This window comes from Cyprinodon tularosa, unplaced genomic scaffold (assembly GCF_016077235.1).
Source record: "Cyprinodon tularosa strain WSP-4 unplaced genomic scaffold, ASM1607723v1 ctg849, whole genome shotgun sequence".
Classification (NCBI taxonomy): Eukaryota; Metazoa; Chordata; class Actinopteri; order Cyprinodontiformes; family Cyprinodontidae; genus Cyprinodon; species Cyprinodon tularosa.
Window position 1 is genome coordinate 204,425 of NW_024039617.1, and position 21,875 is coordinate 226,299.

Sequence of the window (21,875 nt, forward strand, 5' to 3'; positions counted from 1 at the left end):
TTCTGAGTGATGTTCCAGGGAGGCGGCGCCGCTCTGCTGATTGCGTCCCGCTGCCAGTCGGCCACTGATCGCTGCAACCTTTGCTCCTCTGGAACCTGAGCAGGGCGGTCCGGTTCAGCTGCTGCCTGATGGGTTTGCTTCTGGCTGAGATGAACCGTCCAAAGATCCACATCAGGGCAGCCATGACGCCTCAGCATGCTGATCGCTCACTGCTGGAAAGTAGAAAGATTAGATTCTATTTGTGCTTCTGGACAGATTTCTATATGATCAAAAAGTAAAGAATGATTTTGTTTCTAAGGATGGCTGCTCTCCATCCGGATGCTTTAGGCTGAGCTGCCTTTTCCTGAATGTCGTTTCTTTTAAAGAAACATTTTCATTTTTAATCTAAAAATAAAACATCAGGACTTCATTAACTAGAAGCAACATTAAAAAGCAGCCGCCTGTCACTGAGCGGCATAAAATGGAGGAAAGGTTAAAAAGTGGTGAATGTTCCCAGGAGAGGACGGCCTCCTTCACCTGCGCTTCTCTGCAGTTAAACACGGTGGTGGTGGTGTGATGCAACGGGCTGAGCTTTCCTGCTCTCGTTTGAGGACGGCAGGAAAAATCGATCTGAACTAAAATAAAACGACTAATGTTTGATAACGGCCTAGTCAAAGTAGATAAGATGATTATTGCCCGATCATTTTTAAACTTGATGCTAAATTCAAACTTTAAACGAGCGATTAGATCCACTTAAAGCTTCTCTTCCTTTTCATGAATGAATTCCTTTTAGTTGGTAAAACATTTAGTTTTTACTTCAGTTTATTATCGAACATCTTCTGGTTTACTGGAAAGTTTTCTGATTAAATTCTTCCTTGGACTAAATTAGGACATAAGTTTACCAACATGTTTTAAAGTAGAGCGGCTCCTAAAGTGACCCTGAAGGGGCTGAGATAGTTTCATTATGATCTCTGAGGAATCTGGATTATTTTCCTTAATGCTCCTTTAAATAAATAATTTGACGTCATATTTACCTCTGCATCCTAAATTTACCTTTCAATTATAATTAAATATTTCCATTAAATGAACACATTAAAATAATTGAAATGATTATTTCATTTAATAAATGTATTTTAAATGAATGTAATTACTTAAAGCTATAGTGGAGGATCTTTCATTTCTGGGTGGATCATCTCAATGAGTGGTGCTCCTAGCTGTCAATCATCCTGGTGGTGCGTTTATGTCACTATTTTCACTGACCGCCGGTGAGTCTGACAGAGAGAAAAACCTCCTTTATGAAGCTAAGCTGGTGTGAGCGATGCAGACGGCGACTATTAAACAGCCACGTCTCCTCGTGCACGCTCACACGCGTGTAACAGGCGTTCTCTGTAGTGAGCGGGTCCAGGGTTGTGCATGTGCATTTCTTTTACAGTGAAGGGGGCGGGGCTTTAGAAAAATGAAATTCTCCACTATTCCTTTAAGTTTGTTTTCATTAATAAAAATATAATAAATCTGTAATTATTTTCCGTGAGTCGGCAGAACGGCTGCTTTAGTTTCCTGTTACAGGGTTAAATACTGAATACACTGAAGTACGCAGCAGGTACTCATCTATGTACTACTAGTATATGCAGTATATGCTTTATTGAAGTATATTTAAGGTTTACTACAATTAAACTTCCTTATTGCAAACTTTAAGCTGCTTTAAGTAGCCATAATCTGGTGCAGAAATAAAGGAAACTGAGCTTTAATATTTAGTTTACTTCCAGTGTTATAGGAAGGCCTGCAGCTCAGCATCTCTGACAAGAACGCGCAGCGTGATCGCGCACGCACGCTGGGCGCTACGTGGCCGCGAGCCGTTTATCTCCGCGGTTGTTCCGTGGCCGTGGCGTGGCGTGGCGAGTTTCTGCTGGCTCTGTCTCGCTCACCGCGCGCGCGCACGCTGACGCACACACATAAGCCCGGTTGGAGCAGCGGCGGCGCGCAGAGCTCCGGAGCGCAAGCTGCAGGACAGACGGAGCCACACCGCCATGATGCTGCGGACAGCGGGGAGCGTCTTCAGGAGGTTCTCCACCTCCTCAGTGAGTAACAGCGCTCCTCCACCGGAGCTGAGACTCTTTCTGCTTTCAGTTGATCTAAACCATCCCGATCAGGAGCCGTTAGTCCCGCAGCTTTCTGCCTCCTGCATGCAGAACAGGCTGTCTCTCTGCTTTACTAGCTGCCTTTGAACGCATCACCAAGGAAACTGGAGTCACTCTGGTTTCGCTGATTTATAAAAACAATCTGAAGAAGGTTTTAATTTAAAAATAGCTTCACTGTTTTCTCATGTTTTGTTTTCAAATTATTGCTTTTGAAATAAATTTAGAAATGTTTATTTATTTTGTTATTTTTATTTTTAGCACTTTCGCTTAATTTCAAGCTCAAACCCCCAGAGACTCAGAGAAAAAAATGCAAATAATAAAACTTAATCCAGAAAAGAAATTCTGTAAAAAAAAAAAAAAATATATATATATATATAATCTGATGTTTCATATCTTAAAAAGAAAAAATAATTCCTGGATTTTGTTTATTTTTTTCAAATTAATTTACAAAAACTAGGGATCATAATTGACTCCATATCTGAAACCTGAGAGCGGCTCCTGTCAGAGGGGAGGGGCCCCTGCCATGCCCTCCTGACTCCCCAGCAGAAAGAAGCCCTCTGAGGGGCGGAAAGTGTTGCGTAATCAGTGGAGCTTTAACTGAAGGAAAACAACTTTAGGATTCTGCATAAATTTAGCTCCTCCTCTGGCTGCAGGTTCAGTTTGCAAATAGAGCAAAATGAAAAGCATGATTTTATATTTCTGACCATGAATCTGTTGATGGAGTCATTTTAAAGCAGTGGTATAAATAAGCTGTTCATCCGTATAGCTCTAGCTATAACCTCCACAGGTTGGAAACATTCTGATCAAACCAGAGGAAGATGTGTTCACTGCTGTGGGAATCCAGGGCGCTGGGCCCCCAGACTGGGAAACTGAACACCAGTTGGGGTTAAACATAGTTCAGCCCATGTTTAGGAACTCTCTTTACTTTCTTTTTAGATGTGGGGAACGTTTGTTCGATCCTATTAGCATCTCAGCTGCAATAATCTGACAGATTGTTTGTTTTTGTTTTTCAGCATTATTACCAGAATAAGCTGAAATTAGCCATTATTGGTCAGAGTCTGTTTGGCCAAGAGGTTTACAGCAACCTGAGGAAGCAGGGTCACAAGGTGGTGGGCGTGTTCACCGTTCCTGATAGAGACGGCAAGGCCGACCCTCTGGGTGAGTAAACCGCTTCAAAGATGATTTTAACGCCTGAATCTTTCTTTCCTTTCTTGATCTTTTTAATTAACTAAATCAGACTTTAAGAAACAATCAGCTGTTTCCTGTTGAAACTAAAACCCATCAAATCACACCAAAAAAACTAACTTTTAAAATTTACCAACTATTTGTTATTATTATTATTATTGTTCGCCAAATGATGTCGTAAAAATAATTAAAAATAGAAATAGGTAAGATGATTTTATTAAATAAGGAAGAACATCCATCCAGGCTAAGCTGTCATACACCAAGCTACACCAACGTAGCATCTTCTGTTTTCCAGTGGATATTTATTTACAGATTGTATTTTATATATATATATATATATATATATATATATATGTGTCTGCTCCATCAACACCAACTCAAACTCCTTGTTAGTGCAAACCTACTTGGCAACAAACTCAGCTATGATGTGGGTCAGTTTAAATCCATAGAACTGTATGGAGTGACATTTGTTCCATTATTGTTTCAAGAAAAGAAAATGTTTTCTAGATGGAAAAATCCAGAAAAAAAACTTGATGTTTTCTTCAGGGTTTTATTGATTCATTCTAGAAGAAGCAGCAGCATCCATCCCGTTAGCATCCATCCCGTTAGCATACATCCCGTTAGCATACATCCCGTTAGCATCCATCTCATTAGCATCCATCCCGTTAGCATCCATCCCGTTAGCATCCATCCCGTTAGCATCCATCTCATTAGCATCCATCCCGTTAGCATCCATCCCGTTAGCATCCATCTCATTAGCATCCATCCCGTTAGCATCCATTCCATCGTGACCAATTTGATGATGTCAGGCCAGGAGAACCAGGCGGAGCTTGCTTCCAGGTGCTGCTTGCTACCTGCTGCCCAACATAACCTCAGTGGAGGGAAGCTGTTTCTCATGTCAGAGGTAGATGCAGCCTTGGTGGAGGTTTGCAGGGCGTTTGTCCTGGATCTGTGCAGTGGGATCTGAGGTAGATGCTTGGACTGTGCTGTTCCTCCAGACAAAGAGGTGCTTTTATCTCGTGTTAGCTGAGGGAGACTGACTCCATTGTCTGTGCTGGAAGAGCCTCAGTGTGGCACAGAGAGGGGATTCTGATCTGATCCAGTTAAATGTTTCCATGTAGCATCACCACGCCGTCCTGTCCTGCTGCTCATGTGTGGCGCTGCAGAACGTTAAGCAGAACCAGACGGATCTAGAACTGAGCTGCTGTGTTTATTACTCTGCTGCCGTGCTTCTGGCTCCGGGTCACCATGATGCTGAACCGGTTCAGACCGGTTCAGCATCATGGAGCTCATCTCCATGATGCTGAACCGGTTCAGACCGGTTCTGATCACTCCTTGTCGAAATTTGTAAAATTTATTAAAAAATATTTGAATAAATAAAATATACAAATTAATTAGAAAAAAAGAATCAAAATCTGAGAAAACATCAGTTGCTCTCTTTTTTTTATTAAAACAACTTTTGGAAACTTTTCTCTGGATAATTTTTTTTTCATCAAAAACATGCAAAAAGTTTTCCTTGCCGCTAAAATAATGGAACAAATTTCCATTGAAGGTTCAGTGTTTTTGAAGCTGAATGTTTTTGGTCAAACAGTTTGTCGGTTTAATAAATGTTTTCCTGCCGGGACCTTCAGCCTGGCTCTGCTGCTGCTCTGAGGTCCTGACAGGGAAAAGCTTTACGGTTCCTTTAGGTTTGATCTTTAGTGGGTCGTTTCTCTTCAGGCCTTCCGCCATCTTTAATGCCATCCCGTAAACCCGTCTAACCCTTTCCTCCTCTGACAGCGGTGGCGGCGGAGAAGGACGGCACGCCAGTGTTCAAGTTTCCCAGGTGGCGTGTGAAAGGAAAGCCTATCCAGGACGTGGTTGACGCCTACAAGTCAGTGGGGGCGGAGCTAAACGTCATGCCCTTCTGCTCCCAGTTCATCCCTATGAACGTGATCGACCATCCCCAGCACGGCTCCATCATCTACCACCCGTCCATCTTACCTCTGCACAGAGGAGCTTCTGCCATCAACTGGTGAGACGTTTGGTTTCTGCTCCTCAGCCTGAAGGTTCAGGAGCTCAAAATGGCCGCCAGCTTTTTGTTCCTCTCATGAGTTTTCCTTTGATGTGACGTTTTCTCCAGGACTCTGATCCACGGTGATAAAAAAGCTGGCTTCACGGTGTTCTGGGCCGACGACGGTTTGGACACGGGGCCCATCCTGCTGCAGAGGGAATGCGCCGTGGAGCCCAACGACACCGTGGACACGCTGTACAACCGCTTCCTGTTCCCAGAGGGCATCAAAGCCATGGTAACCTGCAGGAGCCTCCTGAACGTGGAGATGTTTGTTCCTCAGACTGAATGTGGGCTGGTGTTTCAGGTGGAGGCGGTGCAGCTCATCGCTGACGGGAACGCCCCTCGCATCCCGCAGACGGAGGACGGAGCCAGTTATGAGGGCATCCAGAAGAAATCCAACGCCAAGGTCAGACTCCTGATGCAGATAGGGTCCTGGTTAGACTGGGACGGTCCCGGTTAGAGTGGGACGGTCCTGGTTGGAGTGGGAGGGTCCTGGTTAGAGTGGGACGGTCCTGGTTAGACTGGGACGGTCCCGGTTAGAGTGGGACGGTCCTGGTTGGAGTGGGAGGGTCCTGGTTGGAGTGGGAGGGTCCTGGTTAGAGTGGGAGGGTCCTGGTTGGAGTGGGACGGTCCCGGTTAGAGTGGGACGGTCCTGGTTAGAGTGGGACGGTCCCGGTTAGAGTGGGACGGTCCTGGTTAGAGTGGGACGGTCCTGGTTGGAGTGGGAGGGTCCTGGTTGGAGTGGGACAGTCCTGGTTAGAGTGGGAGGGTCCTGGTTAGAGTGGGACGGTCCTGGTTAGAGTGGGAGGGTCCTGGTTGGAGTGGGAGGGTCCTGGTTGGAGTGGGACAGTCCTGGTTAGAGTGGGAGGGTCCTGGTTAGAGTGGGAGGGTCCTGGTTGGAGTGGGAGGGTCCTGGTTAGAGTGGGACGGTCCTGGTTAGAGTGGGACGGTCCTGGTTAGAGTGGGAGGGTCCTGGTTGGAGTGGGACAGTCCTGGTTAGAGTGGGAGGGTCCTGGTTAGAGTGGGACGGTCCTGGTTGGAGTGGGAGGGTCCTGGTTGGAGTGGGACAGTCCTGGTTAGAGTGGGAGGGTCCTGGTTGGAGTGGGACAGTCCTGGTTAGAGTGGGAGGGTCCTGGTTAGAGTGGGACGGTCCTGGTTAGAGTGGGACAGTCCTGGTTAGAGTGGGAGGGTCCTGGTTGGAGTGGGACGGTCCTGGTTAGAGTGGGACGGTCCCGGTTAGAGTGGGACGGTCCTGGTTGGAGTGGGAGGGTCCTGGTTGGAGTGGGACAGTCCTGGTTAGAGTGGGAGGGTCCTGGTTAGAGTGGGACGGTCCTGGTTAGAGTGGGACGGTCCTGGTTAGAGTGGGAGGGTCCTGGTTGGAGTGGGACAGTCCTGGTTAGAGTGGGAGGGTCCTGGTTGGAGTGGGACGGTCCTGGTTAGAGTGGGAGGGTCCTGGTTGGAGTGGGACGGTCCTGGTTAGAGTGGGAGGGTCCTGGTTGGAGTGGGACAGTCCTGGTTAGAGTGGGAGGGTCCTGGTTGGAGTGGGACGGTCCTGGTTAGAGTGGGAGGGTCCTGGTTGGAGTGGGACAGTCTTGGTTAGAGTGGGAGGGTCCTGGTTGGAGTGGGAGGGTCCTGGTTAGAGTGGGACGGTCCTGGTTAGAGTGGGACGGTCCTGGTTAGAGTGGGACGGTCCTGGTTAGAGTGGGAGGGTCCTGGTTAGAGTATGACGGTCCTGGTTAGAGTGGGAGGGTCCTGGTTAGAGTGGAACGGTCCTGGTTAGAGTGGGACGGTCCTAGTTGGAGTGGGACGGTCCTAGTTGGAGTGGGAGGGTCCTGGTTAGAGTATGACGGTCCTGGTTAGAGTGGGAGGGTCCTGGTTGGAGTGGGAGGGTCCTGGTTGGAGTGGGACGGTCCTGGTTGGAGTGGGACAGTCCTGGTTAGAGTGGGAGGGTCCTGGTTGGAGTGGGAGGGTCCTGGTTGGAGTGGGACGGTCCTGGTTGGAGTGGGACGGTCCTGGTTAGAGTGGGACGGTCCTGGTTAGAGTGGGAGGGTCCTGGTTGGAGTGGGACAGTCCTGGTTAGAGTGGGAGGGTCCTGGTTGGAGTGGGACGGTCCTGGTTAGAGTGGGAGGGTCCTGGTTGGAGTGGGACGGTCCTGGTTAGAGTGGGAGGGTCCTGGTTGGAGTGGGACAGTCCTGGTTAGAGTGGGAGGGTCCTGGTTGGAGTGGGACGGTCCTGGTTAGAGTGGGAGGGTCGTGGTTGGAGTGGGACAGTCTTGGTTAGAGTGGGAGGGTCCTGGTTGGAGTGGGAGGGTCCTGGTTAGAGTGGGACGGTCCTGGTTAGAGTGGGACGGTCCTGGTTAGAGTGGGACGGTCCTGGTTAGAGTGGGAGGGTCCTGGTTAGAGTATGACGGTCCTGGTTAGAGTGGGAGGGTCCTGGTTAGAGTGGGAGGGTCCTGGTTGGAGTGGGACAGTCCTGGTTAGAGTGGGAGGGTCCTGGTTGGAGTGGGACGGTCCTGGTTAGAGTGGGAGGGTCCTGGTTGGAGTGGGACGGTCCTGGTTAGAGTGGGAGGGTCCTGGTTGGAGTGGGACAGTCCTGGTTAGAGTGGGAGGGTCCTGGTTGGAGTGGGACGGTCCTGGTTAGAGTGGGAGGGTCCTGGTTGGAGTGGGACAGTCTTGGTTAGAGTGGGAGGGTCCTGGTTGGAGTGGGAGGGTCCTGGTTAGAGTGGGACGGTCCTGGTTAGAGTGGGACGGTCCTGGTTAGAGTGGGACGGTCCTGGTTAGAGTGGGAGGGTCCTGGTTAGAGTATGACGGTCCTGGTTAGAGTGGGAGGGTCCTGGTTAGAGTGGAACGGTCCTGGTTAGAGTGGGACGGTCCTAGTTGGAGTGGGACGGTCCTAGTTGGAGTGGGAGGGTCCTGGTTAGAGTATGACGGTCCTGGTTAGAGTGGGAGGGTCCTGGTTGGAGTGGGAGGGTCCTGGTTGGAGTGGGACGGTCCTGGTTGGAGTGGGACAGTCCTGGTTAGAGTGGGAGGGTCCTGGTTGGAGTGGGAGGGTCCTGGTTGGAGTGGAACGGTCCTGGTTAGAGTGGGACGGTCCTGGTTAGAGTGGGACGGTCCTGGTTAGAGTGGGAGGGTCCTGGTTAGAGTATGACGGTCCTGGTTAGAGTGGGAGGGTCCTGGTTAGAGTGGAACGGTCCTGGTTAGAGTGGGACGGTCCTAGTTGGAGTATGACGGTCCTGGTTAGAGTGGGACGGTCCTAGTTGGAGTATGACGGTCCTGGTTAAAGTATGACGGTCCTGGTTAGAGTATGACGGTCCTGGTTAGAGTGGGACGGTCCTGGTTAGAGTATGACGGTCCTGGTTAGAGTGGGACGGTCCTGGTTAGAGTATGACGGTCCTGGTTAGAGTGGGACGGTCCTAGTTGGAGTGGGAATGTCCTGGTTAGAGTGGGAATGTCCTGGTTAGAGTGGGACGGTCCTGGTTAGAGTATGACGGTCCTGGTTAGAGTGGGACGGTCCTGGTTAGAGTGGGACGGTCCTGGTTAGAGTGGGACGGTCCTGGTTAGAGTGGGACGGTCCTGGTTAGAGTGGGACGGTCCTGGTTAGAGTGGGATGGACGGTCCTGGTTAGAGTGGGATGGACGGTCCTGGTTAAAGTGGGACGGTCGGTCCTGGTTAAAGTGGGATGGCCGGTCCTGGTTGTAGTTGGAGGTCCTGGTTAGAGTGGGACAGTCCTGGTTGTAATGGGACGGTCCTAGTTGTAATGGGTCGGTCCTGGTTGCAATGGATCTGTCCTGGTTAGAGTGGGACGGTCCGTGTTGTAGTGGGAAGGTCCTGGTTGTAGTGGGACGGTCCTAGTTAGAGTGGGACAGTCCTGGTTGTAATGGGACAGTCCTGGTTAGAGTGGGACGTCCGTGTTGTAGTGGGACGGTCCTGGTTAGAGTGGGAAGGACGGTACTGGTTGTAGTTGGACGGTCCCTGTTGTAATCGGACGGTCCTGGTTGTAATGGGATGGTCCGTGTTGTAGTGGGACGGTCCTGGTTGTAATCGGACGGTACTGGTTGTAGTGGGACGGACGGTACTGGTTGTAGTGGGACGGTCATGGTTGTAGTGGGACGGTCCTGGTTGTAATCGGACGGTACTGGTTGTAGTAGGACGGACGGTACTGGTTGTGGTGGGACGGACGGTACTGGTTGTAGTGGGACGGTCATGGTTGTAGTGGGACGGTCCTGGTTGTAATCGGACGGTACTGGTTGTAGTGGGACGGTACTGGTTGTAGTAGGACGGACGGTACTGGTTGTAGTGGGACGGACGGTACTGGTTGTAGTGGGACGGACGGTACTGGTTGTAGTGGGACGGTACTGGTTGTAGTAGGACGGACGGTACTGGTTGTAGTGGGACGGACGGTACTGGTTGTAGTGGGACGGACGGTCCTGGTTGTAGTGGGACGGACGGTCCTGGTTGTAGTGGGACGGACGGTACTGGTTGTATTGGGACGGACGGTCCTGGTTGTAATGGGACGGTTCTGCTATTATGATGAGAAAAAGCAGAGAGAGCAGAACGTTAGAGATTGAACTAACAGATTCTGCAGAGTGGGAGAATAGAGATAGAATGAAGCAGAATGATGAAAAAGGGGTCCCTATGTCCTCCAGCAGTCTAAGCCTTTTGCCTTACAGAAACCTGGCTGCAGCAAGAGGATTATGTGAGCATAAATGAGGCAACTCCTTCAAGCTATTTAAATTTTCACATCCCCAGAAGTTCTGGGCGAGGAGGAGGAGTAGCAACAATCTTCGAGTCTGACTTACTGATTACTCCCAAAACAGTTAATTCCTACAACTCTTTTGAACATTTAACCCTTAATTTCCCTGATCCAAATTTCAAGGCAAGAAAACCTCTTCTTTTTGTAACTTTGTATCGTCCACCAGGTCCTTACTCTGAATTTTTAGATGAGTTTTCAGAGTTCCTTTCTGATTTGGTATTAAATACTGACAGGGTCATCATAGTGGGAGATTTTAACATCCATGCTGACATTGAAGGCGATAGCTTAAGAGCAGCCTTTAATGCTATCTTAGACACTATTGGCTTTGTTCAAAATGTGAATAGTCCCACGCATTCTCATCTTCATACTTTGGATCTTGTGCTGACATACGGCATAGAATGTGAAGAAATAACAGTATTTCCTCACAACCCTGTCCTCTCTGACCACTTTCTAATAACCTTCAGGGTTACTTTAACAGAGTTCTCCTCCCCCAAAAGAAGGTTCAATTTTAGTAGATCTTTATCAGATAGTGCAGTTATAAATTTTAAAGAATCTGCTTCACTTTCTCTCTGCTCTGTGTCACTGAGCAGTGCTGCAGAGTGCAAAAGCTTAGCTTATTCCCCTTCACAGGTTGATGATTTTGTTGAGGGGGTTGCTAGTTCTCTGCGTATTGCCTTAGACAACGCAGCTCCTTTGAAAATGAAAACCGTTAAAAATAGAAAGCTTGCTCCTTGGTTTAATGCAGAGCTGCGTACTTTGAAGCAAAATGCTAGGAAACTGGAGAGAAAATATCGCTCCACAGGCCTGCGAGAGTCCTTCCTAGTCTGGAAAAATGGTTTACTGCTGTATAAGAGGACCCTTTGTAAAGCAAGAGCAGCATACTTCTCCTCATTAATAGAGGAGAATAAGAATAATCCTAGATTTCTTTTTAATACAGTTGCCAAACTCACCCAGAGCCATAGCTCTGTTGAACCGTCCCTTCCACCTGCTCTTAGCAGCAATGATTTTATGGGATTCTTTATAAATAAGATTGATCTTATTAAAAATAAGATCATAAGCACTCCTCTATCCGCGATTGTACCTGAGGTAGTCATGGAATCTGAACCGGGTTTAGACTGCTTTGATCCAGTTGAACTCTCTGAATTAGCAAAATTATTGTCTTCATCTAAGCCTTCAACTTGTATGTTAGATCCAGTTCCAACCAGGTTATTTAAGGAGGTATTCCCTTTGATCTCCTCCTCCATTTTAGATGTGATTAATCTATCTCTGTTACAGGGATATGTACCTAAAGCTTTTAAGGTTGCTGTAATTAAACCTCTGCTTAAGAAACCGTCTCTTGACCCAGATGACTTGGTCAATTATAGACCTATATCCAATCTTCCTTTCTTATCCAAAATTCTTGAGAAAGTAGTTGCCAAACAAGTTTGCGATCACTTCCACCATAATGAACTTTTTGAAGAGTTTCAGTCTGGCTTTAGAGCTCATCATAGCACTGAAACAGCTCTGGTGAAAGTCACTAATGATATTCTCATGGCCTCAGATAATGGACTTGTATCTGTGCTCGTCCTGTTGGATCTTAGTGCTGCATTTGATACAGTTGACCATAATATTCTTTTAGAAAGACTTGAATATTTTGTTGGAATTAAAGGAACAGCACTAGACTGGTTTAAATCTTATCTATCTGATCGAATTCAGTTTGTTCACGTTAATGATAGATCTTCCACACGCTCAAAGGTTACCTGTGGAGTACCACAGGGATCAGTGCTAGGACCAATTCTCTTTACTTTATACATGCTCCCAATTGGTAGAATTATTAGACAGCATGGGATTAATTTCCACTGTTATGCTGATGATACCCAGCTATATCTGTCTATAAATCCAGATGAAGCTAACCCATTACATAGATTACAGGCATGTCTTGAAGACATAAAAACCTGGATGACTCTTAACTTTCTGCTTCTGAATGCAGACAAAACAGAAGTTATAGTCTTTGGACCAGAGTCTCTGAAAAAGAAACTGATTAGCCAGTCACTTCATTTGGATGGGATTAAACTGATTTCAGATAATAAAGTAAAAAATCTTGGTGTTATTTTTGATCAGGACCTGTCATTTAAATCCCATATCAAAGAGGTTTCTAGAATTTCCTTCTTTCATCTGAGGAACATTGCAAAAATGAGAAATATCCTGTCCAGGGGTGATGCTGAGAAACTAGTCCATGCATTTGTTACTTCAAGGCTGGACTATTGTAATTCTTTACTATCAGGAAGTCCACAAACTGTAGTTAAAAGCCTTCAGCTGATCCAAAATGCTGCAGCCAGAGTTCTAATGAAAATGAAAAAGAGAGATCATATCTCTCCTATCCTGGCTTCTCTTCATTGGCTTCCTGTTAAATCAAGAATGGAATTTAAAATCCTCCTTCTCACATATAAAGCCTTAAATGGCCAAGCTCCATCTGATATCAGAGATCTGATTGTTCCTTATGTTCCTAACAGAGCACTTCGCTCTCAATCTGCAGGTTTACTAGTGGTTCCTAGAATTTCTAAAAGTAGAATGGGAGGCAGATCTTTTAGTTCTCAGGCTCCTCTCCTGTGGAACCAACTACCAGTTTTAGTCCGTGAGGCAGACACCCTGTCTACTTTTAAGGCTAGGCTTAAAACTTTCATTTTTGATAAAGCTTATAGTTAGAGTGGCTCAGGTTATCCTGAGCTATCTCTATAGTTATGCTGCTATAGGCTTAGACTTTTGGAGGACATAGGGACCCCCATTTCATCATTCTGGTTCATTCTCTCTCTGTTCTCCTATTCTGCAGAATCTGTTAGTTCAATCTCTAACCTTCTGCTCTCTCTGCTTTTCCTCAGAGTAGCTTTGCCTCGTCTGTTCCTGTTTGGCTGTGACGTCATCCTGGAAAGAAACATCAGCTGTGCTGCTTCTATCAACACCCTTGTTAATAGATGTTGGAGATCGGCCTGTTTTCCAGTGTGGTCCTGTTTCTCTGACCGTGACTGAGTGGATGTGCTCTCTTCGTCCTCTGACATGGGAGCTGCCTTGGAGCTCGTCTGCCTGGCTGTGTGTTTCCTGGACGGGGCCGCCTTTTACAGCTGCTTTTTCTATGTCTGCTTCTGTCTCCTTGAACCCCAGTGGGCCTCAGCAGATGGCCGCTCACACTGAGCCTGGTTCTGCTGGAGGTTTCTTCCTGTTAAAAGGGAGTTTTTCCTCTCCACTGTCGCTACAAGCATGCTTAGTGTGAGGGATTGCTGAAGAGTCAATGAGTCGATGCAATCAGCTGGTTTTCCTTAGATAGAAAACTTTGTATCAATTTGACTGGATGATCTGGTGAACTGGAAAGTGCCTTGAGATGACATGTGTTGTGAATTTGGCGCTATATAAATAAACTGAATTGAATTGAATTAAGCCTATAGCAGCAGAACTATAGAGATAGATCAGGATAACCTGAGCCACTCTAACTAGAAGCTTTATCAAAAAGGAAAGTTTTAAGCCTAGCCTTAAAAGTAGACAGGGTGTCTGCCTCACGGACTAAAACTGGTAGTTGGTTCCACAGGAGAGGAGCCTGAGAACTAAAAGATCTGCCTCCCATTCTACTTTTAGAAATTCTAGGAACCACTAGTAAACCTGCAGATTGAGAGCGAAGTGCTCTGTTAGGAACATAAGGAACAATCAGATCTCTGATATCAGATGGAGCTTGGCCATTTAAGGCTTTATATGTGAGAAGGAGGATTTTAAATTCTATTCTGGATTTAACAGGAAGCCAATGAAGAGAAGCCAGGATAGGCGAGATATGATCTCTCTTTTTCTCTTATTTTCTGTAGTTCAGTCTCAGTTCAAAGCAAAAGATGGGAACCAATCGATGCCTGCGGTCAGACGGCGTCTTTAAAGGCTGATTTACGGCAGTAATTTTCCATCAGACGCTGAAGCTGAGGACATTTCCGTCCTGCAGACGAGCTCTCCTCTCAGACCCGGTCTGTTCTGGTCGGGTTCCAGCTGCTCGCCGTAGTAACAGCTGTGGAATTTTACTGTAAGGCAGCAGAGCGGAGGGCGGCTCCGGACCGGTCTACTCTAGTTTGTTTTGGACGGTGGTGGAGCTGCTTCCTGGTTTGGCTCCTGCTGCTCACCTTCTATTCTTAGAGCGGAGGCTCCGTCTCTCCCTGAAAGTAAAGCTGAGTCCCGCCTCTCTTCCCAGGTTAACTGGGCCCAGCCAGCCGGGGCCATCCACAACTGGATCCGGGGCCACGACAAAGTTCCCGGAGCCTGGACCCTCGTGGATGGACAGGTGTGTTTCCTGGAACAGCAGCAGTTGATAAAAATAGGTTAATGGTTTATAAAGAAGCAGCTGCCAAAGTTTTCCCACCCTCTGAAGTTTAATCCCATTTCATTACAACCTTCAGTCTGTTTATCTGGACTTTTATCAGATCAACCCAAACAGAGAAATAAAACCATTTACCTATGGAGTCAAGTTGGTTCCATTATTGTTGCAAACAACACAATTTGTAAATTGAAATAAAACAATTAAAACTAGAAATGAAACTTTAAAAAAGGTTGAAATAAAAAAAAAAGGTTTTGAGAATTTTTCAATTTTTGTTTTAAAGCTTATTTTTTAAATTTTGTCTTTTGGTTTTGTTTTTGGGTTGATTTTTTTATTATTTTTTATTTATTTATTTTTTTTACAGATCTTGTTTTTTTTCAAATTTTTATTAAAAGATTAATTTAGAGATCTTATATTTAAATTTATTTTTTTAAATGTCTTTGTTGTAGAAGGAGTTTAACAAATTCTTCTGAATTTAAAATATTTTGATCTGAAAAAAAGTAAAAAAAAATGTAACTTAAACATAAATGGAAAAAGTAAAATCTGAGAAAAGGAAAATTTAAACTTCAAACTTTATATGATGAAGAAGTTTTTCAAAGTTTCATTTCTGGATTTATTTATTGTTTTATTTCTATTTACAAAACGTGCTGAAAAATAACGAGCGAAATTCTCTCCATAGAACAAAGCTGTCTACAGACGGTTAATCTGATTGGTCTGGACTTTGACTAGACCGCTGAAACACGAGGCTGTGGATCTTCTGCTTCACAGACGAGAAGCTGGATTTATTCTGGGATTAAGCAAAGCTGGATTCCTTCATCTGGATTATAGGATCAGGGTCGACCTCATGAATAATGGGAGGAGTTAGTTGTAAAGCGCCTCTGCCTCTCCACAGCCCGTCACCCTGTACGGCTCCTCCATGTTGGGGGGGGCGGTCCCGGCCGGTCAGCCGCTGGAGATCGAGGGAGCTTCCCGACCCGGCCTGGTGACGAAGAACGGGCTGGTCCTGTACGGAACCGACGGCAAAGCTGTGAGTGGCCTCCTGGGTGGAAGCAGTCAGAACCGCCCTGATCCGGTTCCGCTCACCTCTCTGTCTGCTGTCGGCAGCTGCTGGTCAAGAATCTGCAGTTTGAAGACGGGAAGATGATCCCAGCTTCCAAGTTCTTCAGCGCAGGAGAGAGCGCCAGCGTGGAGCTGACCGACGAGGAGAAGAAGATGGCGGAGGAAATCCGGGTGAGTGGCGCGGCGTAGCGTAGCGCGGCGTTTTCTGGCTTCTTTGACTCTGCAGAAGAAAAGAAACATGAATGTTTTTATGATTCTACCAAAGAACATCTGGAAGGGAATCCTCAGCAACGTAGCCGCCATCGAGGACACGACGGACTTCTTCAAGTCTGGAGCTGCTTCCATGGATGTGGTCAGGTGAGACCTTCGGTCCATCAGGAGAAGCTTCCTTCATCCATTTAAAGGAACATTTAATTTTAGCAAATAATCACAAAGAAAAGGTTTAAAAACCTGCAAAGTTTCTGATTTGGAGTCAAAGTTAAATGAAGCAGCGCTTCACAGGCTGGATTCTAGGATAGCATAGACCTGCTGATTATAGAATGGCATTTTAGTTTCTACTCCCTCCTGACTCCATAGACCTGCTGATTTCCACTTCTATTCAGTTTATTTCTATATCTCCAATTCACATCATGTCATCTCAGGTCCCTTTATAGATCCAGATCAACCAGATCATCCAGTCAGATTGATACAAAGTTTTCTATCTAAGGAAAACCAGCTGATTGCATCGACTCATTGACTCTTCAGCAATCCCTCACACTAAGCATGCTTGTAGCGACAGTGGAGAGGAAAAACTCCCTTTGAACAGGAAGAAACCTCCAGCAGAACCAGGCTCAGTGTGAGCGGCCATCTGCTGAGGCCCACTGGGGTTCAAGGAGACAGAAGCAGACATAGAAAAAGAAGCATAGATACAAAAGGCAACTGTCAACCAGCTCCACAGGCGGCCCCGTCCAGGAAACACACAGCCAGGCAGACGAGCTCCGAGCCAGCTCCCATGTCAGAGGATGAAGAGAGCACATCCAGTTAGTCACAGTCAGAGAAACAGGACTACACTGGAAAACAGGCCAAGCTCCATCATAGACCTGCTGATTTTAGAAGGAGCTTTTAGTTTCCACTCCCTCCTGACTCCATAAATGAAAAAGTGGATTTCTAAGCAGAAATGAAGTGAATCAGAGAGTCGGCGCTGATCTCTGCTTGCAGGTTGGTGGAGGAGGTGAAGCAGAAATGTTCCGGCGTCCAGCTGCAAAACGAGGACGTCTACATGGCCACCACCTTCCAGGACTTCATCCAGATGTTTGTCCGCAAGCTTCGAGGCGAGGACCAGGAGGAGGAGCTGGTGGTGGACTATGTGAGGTCATCGCCTGCAGACGACCGTCCAGCTGCCGCTGCAATCTCACACTTCCTGTTTTTCCCTTCAGGCGACTAAAGAAGTGAACAACATGACGGTGAACATGCCGTACCAGTGCTTCATCGACGGAAGGTTTGAGGACGCCGAAAACGGGAAAACATACGACACCATCAATCCTACGGACGGATCAGTAAGTCTGAGGACGGTGCGTCCAGGACGCCGCGGCGGCAGCTTTTACTCCAACCCTCCGTTTCCCCACAGGTGATCTGTAAGGTGTCGTACGCCTCGGTGGGAGACGTGGACCGCGCCGTCGCTGCCGCCAGAGAAGCTTTTGAAAACGGCCCCTGGGGCAGGATGAACCCCAGAGACAGAGGAAGTCTGCTCTATCGGTCAGTAGCTCCCCCTAGTGGAAACATTTAGTTAAAATCTCTGTTTATATTTCATTCAGCAGCCATGATGGTTTTATCTGAAATTAATCCAGTTCAGCTCTAAAGTTATAAAGTTGACATTTGAAGGTTTCTGTTTGAGGAAATGAATTAAAGAGTTTACTAGTAAATAACCCCCCCCCCTCCCCCAGGCTGGCAGACCTGATGGAGGAGCACCAGGAGGAGCTGGCCACCATCGAGTCCATCGACTCCGGAGCCGTTTACACGCTCGCCCTGAAAACTCACGTGGGAATGTCCATCCAGACGTTCCGATACTTCGCAGGCTGGTGCGATAAGATCCAGGTAGAGTGGACGAGTCGTAGCTTTGATCTGAGAGCAGGAGGCGGAGTTTGATGGAGGTTTGGTTTGTTCTGCAGGGAAAGACGATCCCCATCAACCAAGCTCGACCCAACAGGAACCTGACCTTCACCAGGAAGGAGCCTCTGGGGTAGAGCTGTGATGCTGCGGCACGCCGACCCGCCGCCATTCATCTCTCTCACGCTGTTTGTTTTCTCCGTGTCTCAGAGTCTGCGCCATCGTTATCCCATGGAACTACCCTCTGATGATGCTGGCCTGGAAGAGCGCCGCCTGTCTGGCGGCGGGGAACACTCTGGTCCTGAAACCCGCCCAGGTGACTCCTCTGACCGCCCTGAAGTTTGCTGAACTTTCGGTAAAAGCCGGAATCCCTAAAGGAGTCATCAACATCCTGCCAGGCTCCGGTAAACTTAGCGTTAGCGCTAAATCCATTAGCCGTGCCGAGAGCGCCGTGTCATTGGCTGTTTCTACCTGCAGGGGGCATGGTGGGGCAGAGACTCTCTGACCACCCAGACATCCGGAAGCTGGGCTTCACAGGCTCCACCCCCATCGGTAAACAGATCATGAAGAGGTAACGTGCCGCCGCCGCCGCCTCGCTGCGATGCGTGTTCCTGTCCTGACCGGTTCTCTCTGGCTCCTCCCTCCAGCTGTGCGCTCAGTAACCTGAAGAAGGTCTCCCTGGAGCTGGGGGGCAAATCCCCCCTCATCATCTTCAGCGACTGCGACATGGACAAGGCTGTTCGCATGGTGAGATGTTGGTTGGACAGGAAGCTCCTTCCTCTGTTAGTCTTCATGGTGTGGATGAAGGATGTAGAATGGCCTCTATAATCCCGGTCTATAATCCCGGTCTGTCATCCTTGGTCTGTCATCCCGGTCTGTAATCCCGGTCTGTAATCCTGGGTCTGTAATCCCAGTCTGTAATCCCGGTCTGTAATCCTGGGTCTATAATCCTGGGTCTATAATCCTGGGTCTATAATCCTGGGTCTGTAATCCCGGTCTGTAATCCCGGTCTGTAATCCCGGTCTATAATCCTGGGTCTGTAATCCTGGTCTGTAATCCTGGGTCTATAATCCTGGGTCTATAATCCTGGGTCTGTAATCCCGGTCTATAATCCCGGTCTGTATTCCCGGTCTGTAATCCCGGTCTATAATCCCGGTCTGTAATCCTGGGTCTGTAATCCCGGCCTGTAATCCTGGGTCTATAATCCCGGTCTATAATCCCGGTCTGTAATCCTGGGTCTATAATCCCGGTCTATAATCCTGGGTCTGTAATCCCGGTCTATAATCCCGGTCTGTATTCACGGTCTGTAATCCCGGTCTATAATCTCGGTCTGTAATCCTGGGTCTATAATCCCGGTCTATAATCCCGGTCTGTAATCCTGGGTCTATAATCCCGGTCTATAATCCTGGGTCTGTAATCCCGGTCTATAATCCCGGTCTGTAATCCTGGGTCTATAATCCCGGTCTATAATCCTGGGTCTGTAATCCCGGTCTATAATCCTGGGTCTATAATAGCGGTCTATAATCTCGGTCTATAATCCCGGTCTATAATCCCGGTCTGTAATCCTGGGTCTATAATCCCGGTCTATAATCCCGGTCTGTAATCCTGGGTCTGTAATCCCGGTCTATAATCCTGGGTCTGTAATCCCGGTCTATAATCCTGGGTCTATAATAGCGGTCTGTAATCCTGGGTCTGTAATCCCGGTCTATAATCCTGGGTCTGTAATCCCGGTCTGTAATCCTGGGTCTGTAATCCCGGTCTCCTGTCTGCAGGGGATGAGCTCGGTCTACTTCAACAAGGGGGAGAACTGCATTGCTGCAGGACGGCTGTTCGTGGAGGAGTCCATCCATGATGAGTTCATCAGCAGGGTGGTGCGTCTACCTCCACATTAACGGGGGGGTTTCCAGGCTCCGCCCCTTTCTGCCCACACCTGGCAGACAGAAGCGTTTTGCTTCCATCTTTTATTTCTGTCGGTCTTTGAACGATTCCAGGTGGAGGAGATCAAGAAGATGAAGATCGGCGATCCTCTGGAGCGCTCCACAGACCACGGCCCGCAGAACCACAAAGCCCACCTGGACAAGCTGCTGGAGTACTGCGACACAGGTGTGAAGGAGGGAGCCACGCTGGTGTACGGGGGCAAGCAGGTGGACAGGCCAGGTAGGAGGCGGAGCTTACTGGGCCCGGGTGCCGAGGGGGAGGGACCTTCACTCTGCGTCTCTCCTTCTCCTGCAGGGTTCTTCATGGAGCCCACCGTCTTCACCGACGTGGAGGACCACATGTTCATCGCTAAGGAGGAGTCCTTCGGACCCGTCATGGTCGTCTCCAAATTCAAAGACGGGTGGGTTAGCCGTAGCTTTCTGTTGTTGCGGCGCGTCACGTATTAACCTGTCCTTCCCTTCGGTCGGACACAGGGACGTGGACTGCGTGCTTCATAGGGCCAACGACACCGAGTACGGCCTGGCGTCGGGCGTCTTCACCCGGGACATCAACAAAGCCATGTACGTCAGCGAGCGGCTGGAGGCCGGAACCGTCTTCATCAACACCTACAACAAGACCGACGTGGCCTCGCCGTTCGGAGGCTTCAAGCAGTCTGGCTTCGGCAAAGACCTCGGTCAGTGGGAACGCTTACGTCATTTCCTTCCTTTTCCGTCTGCTTCCAGGAAGCGTCTAACGTCTTCCTGTCTCGCCTCCAGGAGAGGACGCTCTGTCGGAATACCTCAAAACCAAAGCAGTGACTGTGGAGTACTGAGGCCGTTCCTTCCACTGTCACCGGGATCTACCAGCAGCCGGAGGCGACTGGGCTCCTCTAGGGAATATCAGGCAGATGAGGAAGAACGGAGGAAGTTTCAGGCCTTCCTGTTATCAGGATGGAGGGAAATTCACCCTTCTCTCTTCCTTTTCTCAGCGCAGCACAAACCAGCCATTCTTCATCCTCAGACGAAGTGAATGTTTTTATGGCCCAGCGTGTCTGAATGGGTTTTTAATCCGATCTAGCTCCGCCCCCTATGGAGTGAATACACGTCCATTATTATTGCAAGCAAAGAAAATCTGTTTTAAATGAAAAATAGTAAAGAAATCCAGGAGTTAAATTACTAACATCTTACTCAAAAAAGGTTTTGAGGGGTTTCTATTTAGAATTTATTTTAAATTTTTCTTTTTCAAGAATTTTTTTAAAGATTTTATATCATTAGATTTTATTTATTTTTTCAGATTAAAAAGTTTTCTTTACTTCAAGCCAAACGCTCGGTGGCTAACGCCCAGCAGACCAATAGAAACGCGTTCGCTCTCCTCCAGAGGTGAAAATAATGCAAACATTTTAAACTCAATTCTTAAAACATTTGAAAAATGCAATACATAAAAAAAAATTTGAACAAATAAAATGTTAAAACATAAAAAAAAGAAATAAAACAATTAAGAAAAATAATATTTGAGAAAAAACAAATATACGTTAATCTTTTATTTATGGACTAAAGTTTCTATATTTCCATTTACAAACTGCTGTCTGCTTGCACCAATAATGGACCAGAGTTCACTCCATAGCCTGCACCATCCTGCAGTCTGAGCGTAAAGCAAACGGCCGTTAATGAGTGAACAGTTAATGAGGGAACGCAGCTCGTTAAGGAAACCCTGAATAAAGGGCGGTTTCCATGTTTGATTTATTGTCCTTGTTGCCCCTTGATAGAATGGCGCCATGTGCAGAGAGCCACGTCTCCCACTGAGGGCAGCTGCAACATTATTTAATGACAAAGATAATATATCTAAAAAGCTCTTAAAAATAAATTTTTACTTTTTTTTTTTTTCTTCCATGATTTTCTGGATGTTTTAAATACTGTGAACGGTGCAAAAGCCCATGGAACAGCTAGCTTAGCTTAGAACCCCTAGCTTAGCTTTGAACGGCTAGCTTAGCTTAGAACCCCTAGCTTAGCTTGGGACGGCTAGCTTGGTTCAAAACAGCTAGCTTAGCTTAGAACCCCTAGCTTAGCTTGGGACGGCTAGCTTAGCTTGGGACGGCTAGCTCAGTTCAAAACGGCTAGCTTAGATTAGAACCCCTAGCTTAGCTCAGAACCCCTAGCTTAGCTTGGGACGGCTAGCTTGGTTCAAAACAGCTAGCTTAGCTTAGAACCCCTAGCTTAGCTCAGAACCCCTAGCTTAGCTTGGGACGGCTAGCTTAGCTTGGGACGGCTAGCTCAGTTCAAAACGGCTAGCTTAGATTAGAACCCCTAGCTTAGCCTGGACTGGCTAGCCTAGCTCAGAACCCCTAGTTTAACTTGGGACGGCTAGCTCAGTTCAAAACGGCTAGCTT

General features: G+C 47.5%; 1 protein-coding gene across 1 annotated transcript; it reads left to right on the forward strand.

Annotated features, from left to right (window-relative positions):
- Positions 1–1,866: 1,866 nt before the first annotated feature.
- On the forward strand, positions 1,867–21,227 carry aldh1l2 (aldehyde dehydrogenase 1 family, member L2). Its single transcript, XM_038272933.1, has 22 exons — positions 1,867–2,057; positions 3,131–3,275; positions 5,082–5,316; positions 5,425–5,590; positions 5,660–5,761; positions 14,306–14,395; positions 15,321–15,455; positions 15,533–15,658; positions 15,753–15,844; positions 16,685–16,832; positions 16,903–17,022; positions 17,094–17,221; positions 17,410–17,560; positions 17,635–17,705; positions 17,783–17,976; positions 18,050–18,143; positions 18,220–18,319; positions 19,345–19,443; positions 19,564–19,729; positions 19,805–19,910; positions 19,984–20,183; positions 20,266–21,227. Exons 1-22 carry the CDS (start codon positions 2,007–2,009, stop codon positions 20,319–20,321), a joined length of 2,775 nt encoding a protein of 924 aa, XP_038128861.1. The 5' UTR covers positions 1,867–2,006; the 3' UTR covers positions 20,322–21,227.
- The last annotated feature ends 648 nt before the right edge of the window (positions 21,228–21,875 follow it).